At 22.7% G+C, this 16,063-nt stretch overlaps 6 protein-coding genes across 6 annotated transcripts; all 6 read left to right on the top strand.

Annotated features, from left to right (window-relative positions):
* Positions 1–753: 753 nt before the first annotated feature.
* SRAE_2000415700 (Hypothetical protein) lies at positions 754–1,424 on the top strand (the record flags this gene model as incomplete). The annotated part of the gene is made up of 2 exons (XM_024642992.1): positions 754–1,105; positions 1,159–1,424. 2 exons carry the CDS (start codon positions 754–756, stop codon positions 1,422–1,424), a joined length of 618 nt encoding a protein of 205 aa, XP_024508708.1.
* Positions 1,425–2,166: 742 nt separating this feature from the next.
* On the top strand, positions 2,167–3,347 carry SRAE_2000415800 (Hypothetical protein; the record flags this gene model as incomplete). Its single annotated transcript, XM_024642993.1, has 2 exons — positions 2,167–2,648; positions 2,690–3,347. The coding sequence occupies 2 exons, from the start codon at positions 2,167–2,169 to the stop codon at positions 3,345–3,347; spliced, it is 1,140 nt and encodes a 379-aa protein (XP_024508709.1).
* Positions 3,348–5,465: 2,118 nt separating this feature from the next.
* On the top strand, positions 5,466–5,768 carry SRAE_2000415900 (Proteolipid membrane potential modulator family-containing protein; the record flags this gene model as incomplete). The annotated part of the gene is made up of 2 exons (XM_024642994.1): positions 5,466–5,522; positions 5,571–5,768. 2 exons carry the CDS (start codon positions 5,466–5,468, stop codon positions 5,766–5,768), a joined length of 255 nt encoding a protein of 84 aa, XP_024508710.1.
* Positions 5,769–6,583: 815 nt separating this feature from the next.
* On the top strand, positions 6,584–9,184 carry SRAE_2000416000 (Reverse transcriptase domain and Zinc finger, CCHC-type domain-containing protein; the record flags this gene model as incomplete). The annotated part of the gene is made up of 1 exon (XM_024642995.1): positions 6,584–9,184. One exon carries the CDS (start codon positions 6,584–6,586, stop codon positions 9,182–9,184), a length of 2,601 nt encoding a protein of 866 aa, XP_024508711.1.
* Positions 9,185–10,255: 1,071 nt separating this feature from the next.
* Positions 10,256–10,552, top strand: SRAE_2000416100 (Hypothetical protein; the record flags this gene model as incomplete). The annotated part of the gene is made up of 1 exon (XM_024642997.1): positions 10,256–10,552. One exon carries the CDS (start codon positions 10,256–10,258, stop codon positions 10,550–10,552), a length of 297 nt encoding a protein of 98 aa, XP_024508712.1.
* A 1,052-nt stretch (positions 10,553–11,604) lies between these two features.
* On the top strand, positions 11,605–12,174 carry SRAE_2000416150 (Proteolipid membrane potential modulator family-containing protein; the record flags this gene model as incomplete). The annotated part of the gene is made up of 3 exons (XM_024642998.1): positions 11,605–11,661; positions 11,711–11,816; positions 12,119–12,174. The coding sequence occupies 3 exons, from the start codon at positions 11,605–11,607 to the stop codon at positions 12,172–12,174; spliced, it is 219 nt and encodes a 72-aa protein (XP_024508713.1).
* Between the last annotated feature and the right edge of the window lie 3,889 nt (positions 12,175–16,063).

Genomic DNA, 16,063 nt, shown 5'->3' on the forward strand with positions numbered 1-16,063 from the left:
ATTATTATATTAAATTATAAACCAAAAAATTATTTATTTTAATTAAATTCTTAATAAATTTTTCCTTGACTTTTCTTTTATATTAATACATGGGAAAAAATTTTTTTATTTCTTTTTTTTTTTCTCATGAACATAAGTTAATTAGAATTTTCAATAAAAAATATTTTAAAAAAATAAATATTTGTTTTTATGACATATTTTCATTTCACAATATTTATAATCATGAAACAATTTTAAATTATTTTTTTAGAATAATAAATTATATTTTAAAGACCAAATATATTTATAGTAATAGAATGATGAATATGAAAATAATTTTTTCCATCTGATATTGAAAAAAAAAACAACAACATGTACTTTATATATTTAAATCTATGTAATTTAAGATATTTTATATATCAGTAATAATACTAAACTTTACTTTTAAGTAATGATAAATTTTTATATAATTAATTTATTAAAATGCTATTGTTCTTGAAAAAAAAATTATTTTCTGCTTTATTTGATTTTTCCTTTATACAATACATTGTCTTGACAATAAAAAGTAAAATGATATAAGTACAAATTACTGATAAGGAGTATTTCCTCATATTTAACAATATGATGTAATATTAATCAACTTTCTATATAAATGAATAAAACAAAATAAAATTAATTATTTTAATAATTATAATGTATTCTAAAACACTTTTTTTTATTCTTGCTTCTATTTTTTTTATCACCTCTGCTTTCCATAGCCATTTTCCTCTTAATATGAGGGTCTTTACACAGGAAAGAGATGCTCAATGTGATTCATCAGATGTGGCTATTGTACAAAATTGCTTCAGTATTTATTTTAAATTTTTTAATCTTTCAATTAAACCATTCCCATCATTTGAAACATATCAAAATGTCACTGAAATGTATCTTCTTTCTAAGGGAGCCATTGGACAGGCTGCTATTTGTGGACAAAAAAATGCTCTCTCTTTATGTTTATCATCTCTTGAAAATGAATGTGTAAATTTTAATGGATTAAGTATGGTTTTTAGACTTGATCCAGAAAATGCTTATCATTATAATATGGATTATTATATATCTCAATATGAATGTGGTATTGGATATAATGGTAATTAAAAAATAATAAAAAAAAATATATATATAATAATTAATAATTTTTAGTTACAATTAACAACTTTTTCTGTATTGAATCATGTAGTACATATGAATTTGTAGCAGAAGAAAAATGTGCTGAAGCTTTAGTTGGTGGAGGTCATAATTCTTCTGACTGTTCACCATATAATACTTATATTCAATGTATGTCAAAAGTTTTTGGTAACTATTGTGGAAATGATGTTGGAAGATGGATGTGTAATGCACAAACTTATGGTATTTTAAAAGATGTTCCATTTTGTAAACAAACTTTTACTTCATGTAATTCTGTTTAAAAATATATTTATATTTATGTAAATAATATAAATAATCATTTTTTTTTATATTTATAAATAAAAATTTTATATTTTAATTATAATTTTAATAAATCTATTTAAATTTAATAAATTAATTTTTTAAATAATAAAACTTCAAATAAATAAAATTAATAACTAGAAGGTCATCAAAAACAGATTTTCATCGATGTAATAATTTTTCAATGAAAAATAGAATAAAAGTTATAAATATCAACCTCAAAATAACTAGATAAAGAAATTTATTTTATCAACACAACAATCAACATAAAATTATGAGTCAAAATGAGAACAAATCAACAAAATAATTTTTACAATTATGAAAAAAAAAGAAAGAGAGAATTTTTCTCCATATTCCATTTATTACCATGAACTGTTATAAGAAAGGTATATGTGTAGAGAAGACACAAAATAATACTCCTTTATTGTATAATATATATTTATGTATGTATAAAAAGAATAATAAAAAAAATCTTATATACACACTTTTTTTTGATAACAAAATGAATCATGAAGAAATGAGAGTATAGAGAAAGAAATATAAGGAGATGTTTAAGAAATGATCATTATTTAATTTTTGTCTTATCATACTCTTTCATTAAATGTATAAAATATTATTGCTTTAAGAGTTACGCTTTATTTAACATTAATAGTTAACTATTTAACATCTAAATTTTTATTTGTCACTATTTTTAAAATTTTTCTTATTCTTTTTTCTATCATAATGAATTTTGAAGAATCATTAAAATTAATTTCAATGCTACGTCAAAATCATCAGAAAGAAGATGCTTTAGATTATTTTAAAAATATTAATATTTCTGTATTACCTTTACATAATACAAAAGTTTTACTAATTTATGTTCATTATTTATCAAACTTTGCTATTTCAATGTCCTTAAATTTAATCCCTTATTTAAAAAAAAAAAGTTTATGGAAAACTGTAAGAAACCTTCTTAATAAAATATTTGATACTCTTGATAATGTTGAGAATTATGAAGAAAAGTTTAATATTCTTCTTATGATTTGTAATATTTGTTCTTTTTACAAAGAATTTGATGATGACTTACTTGTTGAATCATGTTATGAGTATGGGTATATGTTAAAAAGAGACATTGAAAATTCACAAAATAATAACTTATACTCAAAACAACGAAAAAATGAATTATTAGAATATTTTGACAATATTGAATATACATTTATTATAAGGTATATTAAAAATTAAATAATAATTTTTTAATTATTTTTAGAAATCAAAAACATGATGAAAGTAAAATTGAATCAATAGAAAAAAATTCAAACAATTTAACACTTTCAAAAAGTAAAACATTATCATTTGGTGGATTAAAAGAAGATCCACCATTATGGATAAATGGGTCAATTGACCAGGCAATTGTACAAAAAAAAATTCATAACAAAAGATTACTTAGAAGAAATACCTTAATAAATGTTGATATGTTTAATGATCCATCTGCTCCAGCTGTTCAATTGATAAAAAAAAGAGTTCAGGAGATAGAAAAAGATATGGATGATTATGAAACAACTTCAAATAATGATATTTCTTTTTATGATAATATTGATCAAACAAATGACAATTTTTTAATAAATTACAAAGATATTGATATTAAAGAATGTGTAAATGATATGATAAATCAAATTGTCAAACTTGAAGATAATCCTAACTTTTATGAAGATAACAATAATATTAGTAACAAAAAATCTTTTTTATTACAAAATTTTAGACAAATGGCTATTGACGATTCATCAAATTGTTCATCTCCCCATGAATTTTATAAAACTGATCTTCCAATACTATCTGATTCATTTATTGATACATTGTCCAAAAATGCTGCTTCTTCAAAAAGACGTTCAAAAGTTACTATTTTACCAGATACTTACCACAAATAATAATTGCATAATTATTTTAATTTTTACTAGCATACCATTTAAATGTTAATATTTCATATTTGTATATTGAGATAATTTATTAAAAGTTTATATAATAAAACTTATTTAATATAATATATACATTGAAAGTAAATAAATTAACTAACTAACAAAGTTAAATTTATCACCTATAATAAATTTTGTTAAAGTTGTAAAAATTTTACTTCCCCATTAACAATTATTTTATTTGAAAAAGAAAAAAAAATTAAACGATGATAAATAAAAAATATTTATTTGGTAAAAAAATTATTTACTCTCAAATTTTAAGAGGTAGTTTTGATAGATAAAAGTATCTAACAAAATCATGCTAACAAGTTCCTATTAAAGTATTTAAAAAAAAAAGTTAAACAATTTATAAAATGATTAAAAAATAACCAATTGTCATTTTTTAATTCCACTTTTTTTTTGACAGTAATCCTGTTTGCAATCAATTGATCTTCCTTCCCAATATAAAGTTTTATCTGATGTTTTTCTGTGTATACTATCCTCTTTGACAAGATACCATGCTCCAATACGCTATCAATAACAATTATTAAAGTTTACAAAATTTTTATGAAAGGATTAAAAAAACTAAGTTGATTAAATATATTTTTTTAACTTACAATTTGAGATGATTCAACATAACACCACACAAAAATATTATAAGATAATAAAAAGTACATCAAAAATATGATCTTATACATAAATTATAAAACTATATTTTTATTGAGATATTATAATATGTTTTTAAAAACTTTTTAATAAATTTTTTTAACACTCTTCTCAAGATTTTGAAATAATGATTTCTGGTTTTTTTTTGCAAAGTTAGCAATTTTAAAATTAAACATGCAAACTGACATTATTTTAATTTCTTAATTAGACTATCTTACATCGTATGCCTTTTTATTAATTGCACTTGTTTATTTGTCAAAGTTTTCATTTAACATTTTTATTCTATACAGCTTATAAAAATTATTTCAACCTTCAAGTTTTTATCTGTTTTTATTATTATAATAACATCTTTGAAAGATAAGACTATCTTATAAAATTCTAATATAGCTTTCTTAACATTTTTTCCTGATTCTGTTGATTTTAGCTTTAATAATTTTAAAAGAAATTATAAACTTTTCTTTCAGTACTTGTTTTATTTTTTTAAATTTATATTGTTAAAATAATATTTGATAGAATACATTTTATTTTATACATTAATTTTAAAATTAAATATTTTTTTATCAATTTCAAAATTTCATTTATATTTTATTAATAGTAATAATAGTGATTAAATATTAATTGAGGATATTATTTTATTTAAATGGTAATTTTTATTTCACAATAGATTTAAATGCGGGCTAATCATTATATGTAATATAAAGTATTTATTTTTCTATTTTACAAAATGAACAAAGAAACAAACGACGACGACGACTACGACTATGTCAAAAAAAAAACTGTTAGAGTAAAATTTATATCAGTCCAACATATGCATAAAGTTGATAGATGTTATAATTACTTTGTGATATATCTTTTAATAATATAATATAATATGGTTAAAAAAAATTTTTTTATTGATGTTGTATATTGTTTTATGTTTTCTTTACTTTTTTTTAAGTAATATAAATCTTAAGTTGATAAATGAAAAAGTTCAGATATTTTTACATGATTTAAAAAAGATATAGAATGTGTTTCTAACATATAAGGTTTTACTTAAATAATTAATCCTTAAAAAAAAAGTATACTTATTGGAAAATTTATATCATCTTATTGGTAATTTACTACATTATTTAATCTCTTTTCAATTTGATAGCTTTTTTTTATTTTAGTATATATTGGTTGCAAGTCGTAAAAAATCGTTATTTGAGATTACATTTACATTCATTTTTAATTTATAGGATCAAGTGTTTTACATAGATTGTTGTGTTGACTTTTTGTTAGAATAAGATCTTTTTTTTTATTTATTTTCATAATGAGAAAAGAAAGTATTTTCATGTGAAAAATGTCATAAGATATTTTGTTGATAATTGTTAACTTTTTTTAATATTATCTTTACATTTAATAATTAAAATAACTATTAAAAATATATTTTTTTTTAGAAATATAGAAATGGCTAGAAGTTGTTGTATGGACTGTTGCTTGTTTTTTTTTGCAATTTTTTTTCCAGTAAGTTTTTATCTAGTTAAACTTTTGAATCAGTAACTATTTTTTTAGCCAATTGCAGTTCTTATGGAATTCGGTTGTGGAGCTGATTTTTGTTTAAATCTTCTTTTAACCTTATTGGGTTTTCTTCCAGGAACCATTCATGCTCTTTGGGCCTGTTTTTGTCGTCAATCTGAGTATCAAGGATTTCAAAACCAGATTATTGTCACACACGCTGATGTTTATGAAGACAGAAGACCTTATGCTTAATAAGTGCTAGTAATAATAATTTATTCTTTTTGTACTGATTTTGTTTATTCTGACAATTGGCATTTTATTAATTTTTATTAATAGTGTCGTTATCTTTTAAATTTGTTAATATTCTGTTTAATAAATTTGACGATCACTTTGTTATAGATTCATTTCTAGTGGTAATTTAAAGTTAACAATTTAAATTGGTATTTAAAAATTAAAATGTACATATAATTTGAAAACATTTTTTATTTACTATAGGTGTAAATTATAAAAAAAAAATATAATTGTTGAGGTATAAAGAAAAGAGTAAAACTGATGGTTTGTAATCAAAGTTAATCCCACGAATGCATATAAAAGGAATGAGATAACCAAGTTAAATATTGATTTATATTGATGACTAATTTAGAAATGATTATTTTTCTTATATATATATTTATTTTAATTGTAGATTAAGATTGGGTTTTAATTTGGATTCAAGATCCAATTAATAAAGCATCTAACTAACTTCACGACTATTTTATTTACGTGCAGAGTCCAGTTAAAAACATAAAAATTTTACTGGTAAACAGAACTGGGAAGCAAAGGAAGTAAAATTTACCAAGCTGGAGTGGTTAGAAGCAACAGAAGAATTTAAATCGGCTACAGAACTGTTGCAAGAGGATTTAAGAGAAATTTGGATAATTCTGAGAACGTTAGAAAAAGACTTAAGTTCAAAAGAATTAGTCAAGTTAGTGAAAAGTGCACATAGGATCCAGACAAGATCAGTTGAAAAAAATATCAAATTATACCAAAATTTGATAAAAGAATACAAAGAGAAAAGAGAAAGAGCTATGAGTAGAAGTACTAGTGCTGCGATGGAAAATAGAATGAATACAGAAGATAGTGGAAAAGGAACAGGTTCCAGTTGGAGAACCATGGAGAAGTTTGACGCTAGAAGTGGGAAGAGTTTCAGGAAATGGGCAGAGCTGCTGGAAGACTATTTTATAGTGGATAATTTAGTCAGGGATGAAGCAAAAAGAGCCGCAATGCGTACAAGATTGGATGAAGAATCGAGAGAATTTCTAAAATCCAGAACGCCCATGGAAACGGGTACATTCGAATGCTGCGTAGAGACATTATCAAAGAAGTATAATGGGCAAAAAGCAAAGGAAGCCGCTAGTATGAGAGCACGTGCTTTTAAACTCGATATGCGTGAGGAAAAATTCTATGCTTCAATTCTAGAATATGCTGATCTAGTGACTGCGACTTCAATTTTAAAAAACGAAGAACTGTTAAAGCATCAAATAAATATGATTCATGAACAATTGAAGAATCAAGAAGAGCTATGGATGAAATTATATTATCAAAACAAGTATGAAAGTTTAATAGAACTTGCTACAGACTTAGAAACTTCTTGGAAACTGATTTGTGAAAAGAAGAAAAGAAAGGACCACTTTTCTAGGAATGAGAAGAATAAGGGGAATGATAAGAGTCAAGGTGAAAAGAAAGGCTATAGCAAAGATGCAAAAATGAAGCAAAATATAAAATGTTTTAATTGCAGTGAGATGGGACATTATAAGACCAATTGTCCATCATTAAAAGAAGATAAAGCAAGAGTAGAATCAAAAAGAATTTATGTTGAGGAGGAAGCATCGGAAAGCATGGAAGTAATGAGAGAAACAAATAAAATGTTGAAAAGAATGTTGGAAAACAAAGTTTACAACAGGGGTGTTAAGGTAAAACAAGAAAAGAAGAAGGTGTACTTGAATAAGGAAAACAAGAAAACCGAAAATGAGAAAATAGCAACTTTAAGAACAGCGGTAGAACCATATGAATTTTATTTACCAGTAGAGGGTAAGGATGGAATATTGTTGAGTGGATTGATTGATTCTGGAGCGACCAGAACTATAGTCAAGAAAAGTACGGCAATGAGATATGGATTTAAGCAAAATCGGCAAACTATGACGAAGATAGTTTTGGCGGATGGAACGATGAAGAAAGCTGTTGGAGATTTTAAGACACAGTTTAAGATAATACCTGATATTTTAGTTAATTGCAGTATTGTAGTTGTAGAAGATAGTGAGTTAAGTGATAGTAAATATTCTTTAATAATAAGAAGTGATTTATTAAAGGCTACTGAAACTATTTTAGATTATGGAAATAAAACAATAATCATGTGTGGCAGAGAGATATCACATTTAACTGTGAGTAAAGAAAAAGAAAATGATAGAATAATAGCCAAAAGAGCTGCTATAAACTCGGAAAAAAAGGTTGAAGAACTAAAGAAAGAATTTAAGAATGTGATAAGTCAAAGTAAGGATGACATTGGAAGGTGTGATATAGAAGCTCCGAACTTTGAGATGACGGACAAACAACCTCCAAAGATTCCACGTTATCCAGTACCTTTCAGTAAAAAAGAAGTTATAAAAGAACAAATTCAATCATGGCTTAAGGCAAATGTTATTGTTGAAGATAAATTTGTAAAATGGATAATGAATTTGGTAATAACACCAAAGTCTGATAAAACAGATAGAGTATGCTTGGATAGCCGTCCGTTAAATAGCAGGTTAATTAGTTTTGATTATAAGACACCTACTTTAAAAGATAAAGCAGAAATATTAAATGGTGCAATGTATTACACAACGTTGGATCTGGTACAATATTTCAGTCAAATTTCAATTGATGAAAAATCTAGTAAATTTTTAGGGTTTAGAGCACCAGATAATACAACATACAGATTTGTAAGATTACCGTTTGGAGTAAAACATGCAACTGCTATTGCACTAAGAATTATAAATGTTGTTTTGCAGGATATAGAAGAAGCATTCAGTTATGTGGATGATATATGCATAGCGACAAAAGGAAGTTTAGAACATCATTTTTCTAAGGTAAGAGAAGTGCTAGAGAGATTGAGTCAACATGGGTTAAAAATAAATTGGAAGAAATGTCAATTTGCATGTGAAGAAATTCAATATCTTGGATTTTTGTTTTCAAGACAAGGACAAGAACCGAGTCCAAGTAGTACTGAAGCAATCAAGAATTTTCTACAACCAAAGAACTTGAGAAGTTTAAGACGTTTTTTAGGAAAGGTAAATTTCTATAAGACACACATAGAAAATTTGGCAAGAATAGAGATTCCTTTAACCAATCTGCTGAAGAAGAAGAATTCTCTCTTCGAATGGAATGAAGAGTGTGAGAAAAGTTTCTCACAGATAAAGAAAGAGTTAATGAAAACTTGTAGGCTAATAATGCCAGATGAAAAGAAACCTTATGTGATACATTGTGATGCAAGTGGTAATGCACATGCAGCAGCACTAATGCAAGAAAATTCAAAAGGTTTGAAACCTTTAAGGTTTTATTCAAAACGGCTGCAAGATAGGAAAACATTTGTGCCAGCTGTTGAACTTGAATTACGCTGTATAGCAAGTTCACTTTCATATTTCAGACAATAGGTTTTTGGTAAGAAAATTTTGGTCCTAACGGATCATAGACCGTTAAAGAAGTTAATTGAAAAGAATTGTGAATCTCATTTATTGAAGTATGTGAGGGCAATAAAAGAATATGATGTAGAGGTACAATAAATTCCAGGAGAAAGGAATATAGTGGCTGATTGTTTAAGTAGAGCATATTTGAGAAGAAATAAGGTTAATGGTAAACAAAGTGAAACTTCAGAAGAAGATGAAGAAGGTAAGGAGAGTTTCAATGAAGAAACTTTAGTGGAAGAAATAACAGAAGAGAAAACAAAACAAGAATATATGGAAGCAGTTCATACAAATCTTGGACATGGTTGTTTTAGTAAGTGTTATCCATTGTTGGTAAAAAGAGTTTATTGGACAGGAATGGAAGCTGATTTGAAGCTTTTTATAAAGCAATGTATTAAGTGCGTAAAAAGAAATCCAGTATACAAATCAAAGTTACCAATGAAAGCCATAGAAGCTAGTTATCCATTGGAAAAGATAACTATAGACATTATGGGTCTGTTAAAGAAAAGTAGAAATAACAAGACTCACAAATTTGGAATGGTAGATGTTTTGAGTCGGTATGTTATGTTAGAATCACTTGAAGATTGCACGGCAGAAACGGTTATGAAAGCGATAAAAGATGGTTTCTTTAATCGTATTGCGATTCCAAAAGAAATAAAGACAGACAATGCTAAGTATTTTGTAGCAAAAGAAATGGATCAATTGATGGAGATGTTTGGTGTGACATTAGAACATACTGAACCAAGGCATCATGAAGAGTCGTCGATAATTGAAAGAACTTTTAGATCAATTCAAAATATGATTGCGAAGTTGATTGAAGAGGATGATTATCTGGATTGGGACAGTTTATTGAAGCCAGTTAGTTATTTCTATAATCAACAAATACACTGCACAACACAGGAGTCTTCCCATTCAATAATGTTTGGGTGAAAAGGGCAATTACCTGTGGATTTGAGAAAAAGCAGAAATTTGCTGTATCTAGTTGATTATAAAGATGATGTGTTGGAAAGAAATGCAGTTTTTGAATTAACAAGAAAGATAATGGTTGAAGAAAAAAGTTTAAGAAATCAAAAGCACAATGAAAGAGCAAAAGAACCAGCTAAAATTAAGAAGCTTGGTACAGAGACAAAAGTTCTGGTAAAGAAGCCGGTTGCAGGAAAAGATGTAATTGGGAAATTTTCTTCAGAATGGAGTGAAGGGTATAAGATATTAAGAAGAGAGGGAAACAGTTTCTGGTTGACAAAAGGGAGAGGGAGACCTATAAAAGTATTTATGGATAATGTGAAGCTCGATCCAAAACCAGATGAAACCCAGGAGGGGGAAGTTTCTGAGGGATAAGGAAGTAAAACTGATGGTTTGTAATCAAAGTTAATCCCACGAATGCATATAAAAGGAATGAGATAACCAAGTTAAATATTGATTTATATTGATGACTAATTTAGAAATGATTATTTTTCTTATATATATATTTATTTTAATTGTAGATTAAGATTGGGTTTTAATTTGGATTCAAGATCCAATTAATAAAGCATCTAACTAACTTCACGACTATTTTATTTACGTGCAGAGTCCAGTTAAAAACATAAAAATTTTACTAAAGTAAAAAACAAGTTAGATTAGATTCTTCAATATAACAAGTGCCATACAATTGCTATTGTTCAAATTTTAAAAACAAATTTTTTTTTATGTTGATTTAAATTTAAGATCATTCTTACAAACTTTCAAATTGATTAATATTAAAGATTGGTAGTGACAAAGTTTAAAGTTTAAATTTTTTTTATTATGATATTCCTTTGTAAATTGTAATATCATGTATTCTTTATTTTCTTATCTTTATCAAAACATTCAAGTTTGTATGTATTTATTTTTTTATTTATAACGTAACTTATTTGAAAAATAATGCATAGTATATAGATCAATATAATTCTGTTTAGAAATTATATAACTTTATTTCAAAAATGTTTAAAATAAGAATATTTATAAAAAGAAATAAAATATCATAACTTAGTTGTAAAATTAATATACAAAAAAAATAAAAGCTAAATTAATTTTTTTTAAATTCCATTAATATTTTTAAAGTTAGTCATACAGTAAAAACATTTATTTTAAATAATTTTATCATACATGAATACTTTTTTGAGTAATTTTACTTTTGTTCAAAAATTCAAATTACTGTATCTTGTAAAATAATTTATTTAATTATTTTTGCAAATAATGTTTTCATACTTTTTAAATGACAAACTTTTTTTTATATATATATATTTTGTTTCATCAAATGATTATTATTAATATTTTGATGATAAATTGTTTGTCCAAGGGGTTTATAAATAAGGTAAAATTTTTATTTAATTTTTATACTTTTTTATAAAATTTAATTTTTAATTTTTAAAATGGTTAGTGAGGAGACAAAAGAAGTTTTTCTTATTCTTTTAGTTATTATAATACCTGTAAGTTTATTCATATACATTAAATTTATTCTAATTATTAAATTTTTAGCCTCTTGCTGTATGGATAAAAGATGGATGTGGAGCCCAAGTTATTTTAAATATATTTTTATCACTTCTAGGTGCCTTACCAGGTATTGTTCATGCTGCATGGATTTGTTACCTTAGAAAGTAAATATCACAAATGTTGAAACTAAATTTAAGATTAAGAATTTATTTTTTGTCAAATAATTTTTAAAAGATTATTATTTTTAATTTATAGTAATATAAAATTTTTATTCGATATATAAAAAATTTAACTAATATATTCTCATAAAAATTGAAATGAAACTTATGAAAGTCAAAATTTATAGTTAATAAATGATATATAAACTATCCAAACTCAAAGTTTCTATTTAAAAAAGATACATTCTTATTAAAATCAAAAGTAAATAAACACATTTTTTGATGTTTTGGTTAGATAAAAACTTTATCAAAATAAACGGTTACTTTTCTAATGTTTTACACATATATTAAATTTACAACAGATTTTTTTAGATGAATAATATTACATATAATGTTGTCAGTTATATTTATTTAAAGAAATATTTTTTCATGAGATATATACTTAAATTACAATTACTTTTTAAAATATGTTATCTTTTATTTTATAATTTTTCTACATTTAAATATAAATGTTTTCATTTTTTTACAACAACTTTTCATATGATTTATTAACAAAATATTGAATGAGATATATACTTGTCAAAATAATGATACTAAACATTTAAATATGATAAAATAAAAGAGTTTCTTGTAAATTATTGATACCCAATACATCTTGTAAAATCATTGTTGGCAAAGTATTTATTTTATCATGTGATTTTCCCGGAGAAGGCAAAAATATATAATTATATTATATTTCATAACAAAAATATTAAAAAACTAAATTATATACTATAAATGTTTTACCATATAAATTCATTATAATATTAATAAAATACTTTTTTTGATAGATTAAAAGTAATGATTTTATTGACAATTAAACATTTTAAACTAAAATTGAAACTATTTAAATTAAATAAACTTCTAATTAGATTTTTAAAATTTTCTTTAAACTATAAGTCAATATAATCTTATCCAAAGTTAGTTTAAATTTAAAAATTCTATTGTGTATTCTTATTTATAGTTAGTATTTGCAATCATAAATTATATTATTTCTAGTAAAAACATTAAATGAATCATTAGAGAAAATTTCTTCATTAAAATTTTTTTTTTAAATTTTGCTTTTATCAATATGTTGTAAAATACTCTTTTAACTAAAAAAAATATTACCAGTTTATTAATAACTAAATTATTTTCATTCAATAGCAAAATGTTAATTAACATTTTTCAATTGTAAAAATTAAATATTTTAAAATAAATTATTTATGTAGTGTGACGTAAATGATTAAATTTTATTTCTATTATTTTTATATTAAAATTTATTTATAAATAAAATTATATTATTTTCTTACCTGCTTTAACTTCAATTTATATAATTATAACTTAAGTACTAGAAAATATTGTTTTTTTTTAAATATTAGATTAAATATAATTAATATTTAAATAAAAAAAAAATTTTTTATGAATTAAACAAAGTTCCAGTTATACATGATTCTTGCGCATTTTTATGAATATATTATTTTCATAAATTTCATAACTTTAGATCGTCAACTAAGTTTAACTATCTTAAATAAAACTGTAGGAGACTTTTATTATATAAAATATTTGCAAAATAAAAAAAGTAAACAATCAATTTCAATGGTAATTTTATTTGAGTAAATAATTCAATAATGACTTCTTTCTTTTATTGATTAATAATGCATTAAAATTCGTAACTTTTTATATAAAAATAAATTTTTTTTTAGAGTGCATTCTTTATAGAAGTTAGAAAGATGTTATAGTACATTAAATCATTTTGAGACAATGTGTTTGTTGTACATAAATTTTATAAATTTATAATATAAAAATTTTCCATGGTTACATTTTCATAATTTATATTAATTTTTATTATTGGATGGTTTTTAGTTTATATAATTTTATAAAAAAAAAATTTTTTTTCTGATATAGTTACAATAATTGTGGAAAAATATTTGAAAACAAATTTATATCTATTACCTTTCTTGTATAATTACTAATAATGTTAATAAAAATATAAATATTAATTAAATAGATTAATTTAATACTATTTTTTTATAGCTTATTTAATGCTAAGTAGCACATATATACACAAAAATATGTATACAATTCTTTTAATAGAAATTTATTATAAGTTAAAAAATATATAAACTTATATTATTACTTATTTTTGATTATTTAATTAGTATATATCACTTTTTATTTTTTTTTAGTTTGTAATAATTCATTAATATTATATTTTTTTCTTCAACTTATTTCATTATCATTATAAGCATTTTAAAGTAGAATTTTTAAAATTAATTACTTTCATATTCTATTCAAACTAAAATACAAAACATTTAAAAATATATTATCATTGGAATAGTTATATGAACAAAAAAAAAAGTTTTATTTTGTTAATTATTTTTAACAGTGTATATAAGTTACATAATCCTTACTAACTTTATTTATTTAACAGCAAATTACTCAAAATATCTAATAACTTTTATATCTTACTAAAAACACAATATAAAATTATTTCCAATTATTTTAAAAATTTTTAAACTACTCATATGATGTTTTTATGAAACGTTTTCAATTTTAGTTGACAAAATGAGTAAGCGCACATCATTTTTTTTCTAAAAGAAAATATTTTATTCCTAAATAAATTTTAAATCTTATCAGATGACAATACAATTTTTCCAAAAATATAGCAAAAAAAATATTTGTTTCATTTGTTCGCTTATAATTTTATTGAATTTTTTTTTTAGTTTTATAGGGAAAAACCATAGTTTAACAATAATTTGTAATGTTATTAATATGTTGTGTAGAAATTTTTTTTTTCCAACAACAACAAAAATATAGAATCCGTTAAATATAAAATTTAGCAGAAAACAAATAAAAAATTTTAATACAAGATTAATTAGTTTGACTTTTAAATTGTTGATTGTTTTTCACTTCAATATAAATGTTCTATACTTTAGAAATAGATTTTTTTACCTCTTATCTTTTTTTTTATACAAATATTATTCTTTTATGTGTTATAGGTAAAGTTAAATAATGTAATTAAGGTGTAAATTTTTTAAATTAAAATTGTATCTTCAACATGCATAAGATTATAATAATCTTTTTTTTTTTTAATATATTTTGATATTAAAATGAGACTTTGTAAAAATATAAGTTTTTTTTTAAATGAAACCAAGATTGTTATAAAAAAAACTGTATTTTTAATTTTTAAACTATTTAATTGTAGTTTATTTTGAAATTTAAACAAATAATGATTAGATGTTAAATCATTTTTTATTATACTATAAAAAAGCTACATTTTAATATTTTTTTAATAAAAAAATATGTGTATAAAAGTGTTATTTTATGAAAAATAGTTACGTAAGAATTCCAACAAAAAAAATTAAAATGTGCTATGAGGCATTTTATGAATTTTCAGCATCATTTAATTTTATAACTTATTTTTGATCTTACCAATAATAGTTTAATATCTATTGTTAACAGATTTGTAATAAAGTAAAAAAAAACTGTTTAACTGTTTTGTCTACTTAACTTTTAATTTCTAAAATTTTCAAGGTTATAGTTTTATTACTCACAAAATAAATAGTATTGACAGGTGAAAATAATGTTATTAAAATTAAAATAATTAATTTTTAAATCTTTATCTTAATTATGTAACTTAAAAAGAAACCATTAATAAAGTTTTAAAATATTACTAATATATGCTATATAAATTTTAAATTAAGTAAAACTTTTTTGAAAATACTATACATTTTAATACAATTAATATTTTATAAGTTTTGATAAAAACTTATAATATTACATTAAATATAAAATTTCTACACTTTATTATGAGAAAAATTTTCTAACAGTTTTGTTTTGTTAAATAAAAAAAAATTACAATATATATGTTATCATTTCTTATATACTTTACATTATTTATTCACATTCATCTGTCATTTACATGTAACACAATGTTATATATCCGTATTTAATAATTTTTATAATTAACTTAAATATATAAATAATTTTAGAATACTTTATTTTTATCTTTTAGAAGATGGCTAAAACATGTTGTATGGTTCTTATTTACATTATTGTTTCACTTATTCTTCCGGTAAGTTAAAAATATTCTTTTAATAATATTATTAAAATTTATTTAAGCCATTATCTGTTTTAATGGCTGATGGATGTGGATTATCTCTCAGTATTAACATTATTCTTACCATTCTTGGTTTCGTTCCTGGTGTTATTCATGCTT

This window comes from Strongyloides ratti, assembly GCF_001040885.1.
Source record: "Strongyloides ratti genome assembly S_ratti_ED321, chromosome : 2".
NCBI lineage: Eukaryota > Metazoa > Nematoda > Chromadorea > Rhabditida > Strongyloididae > Strongyloides > Strongyloides ratti.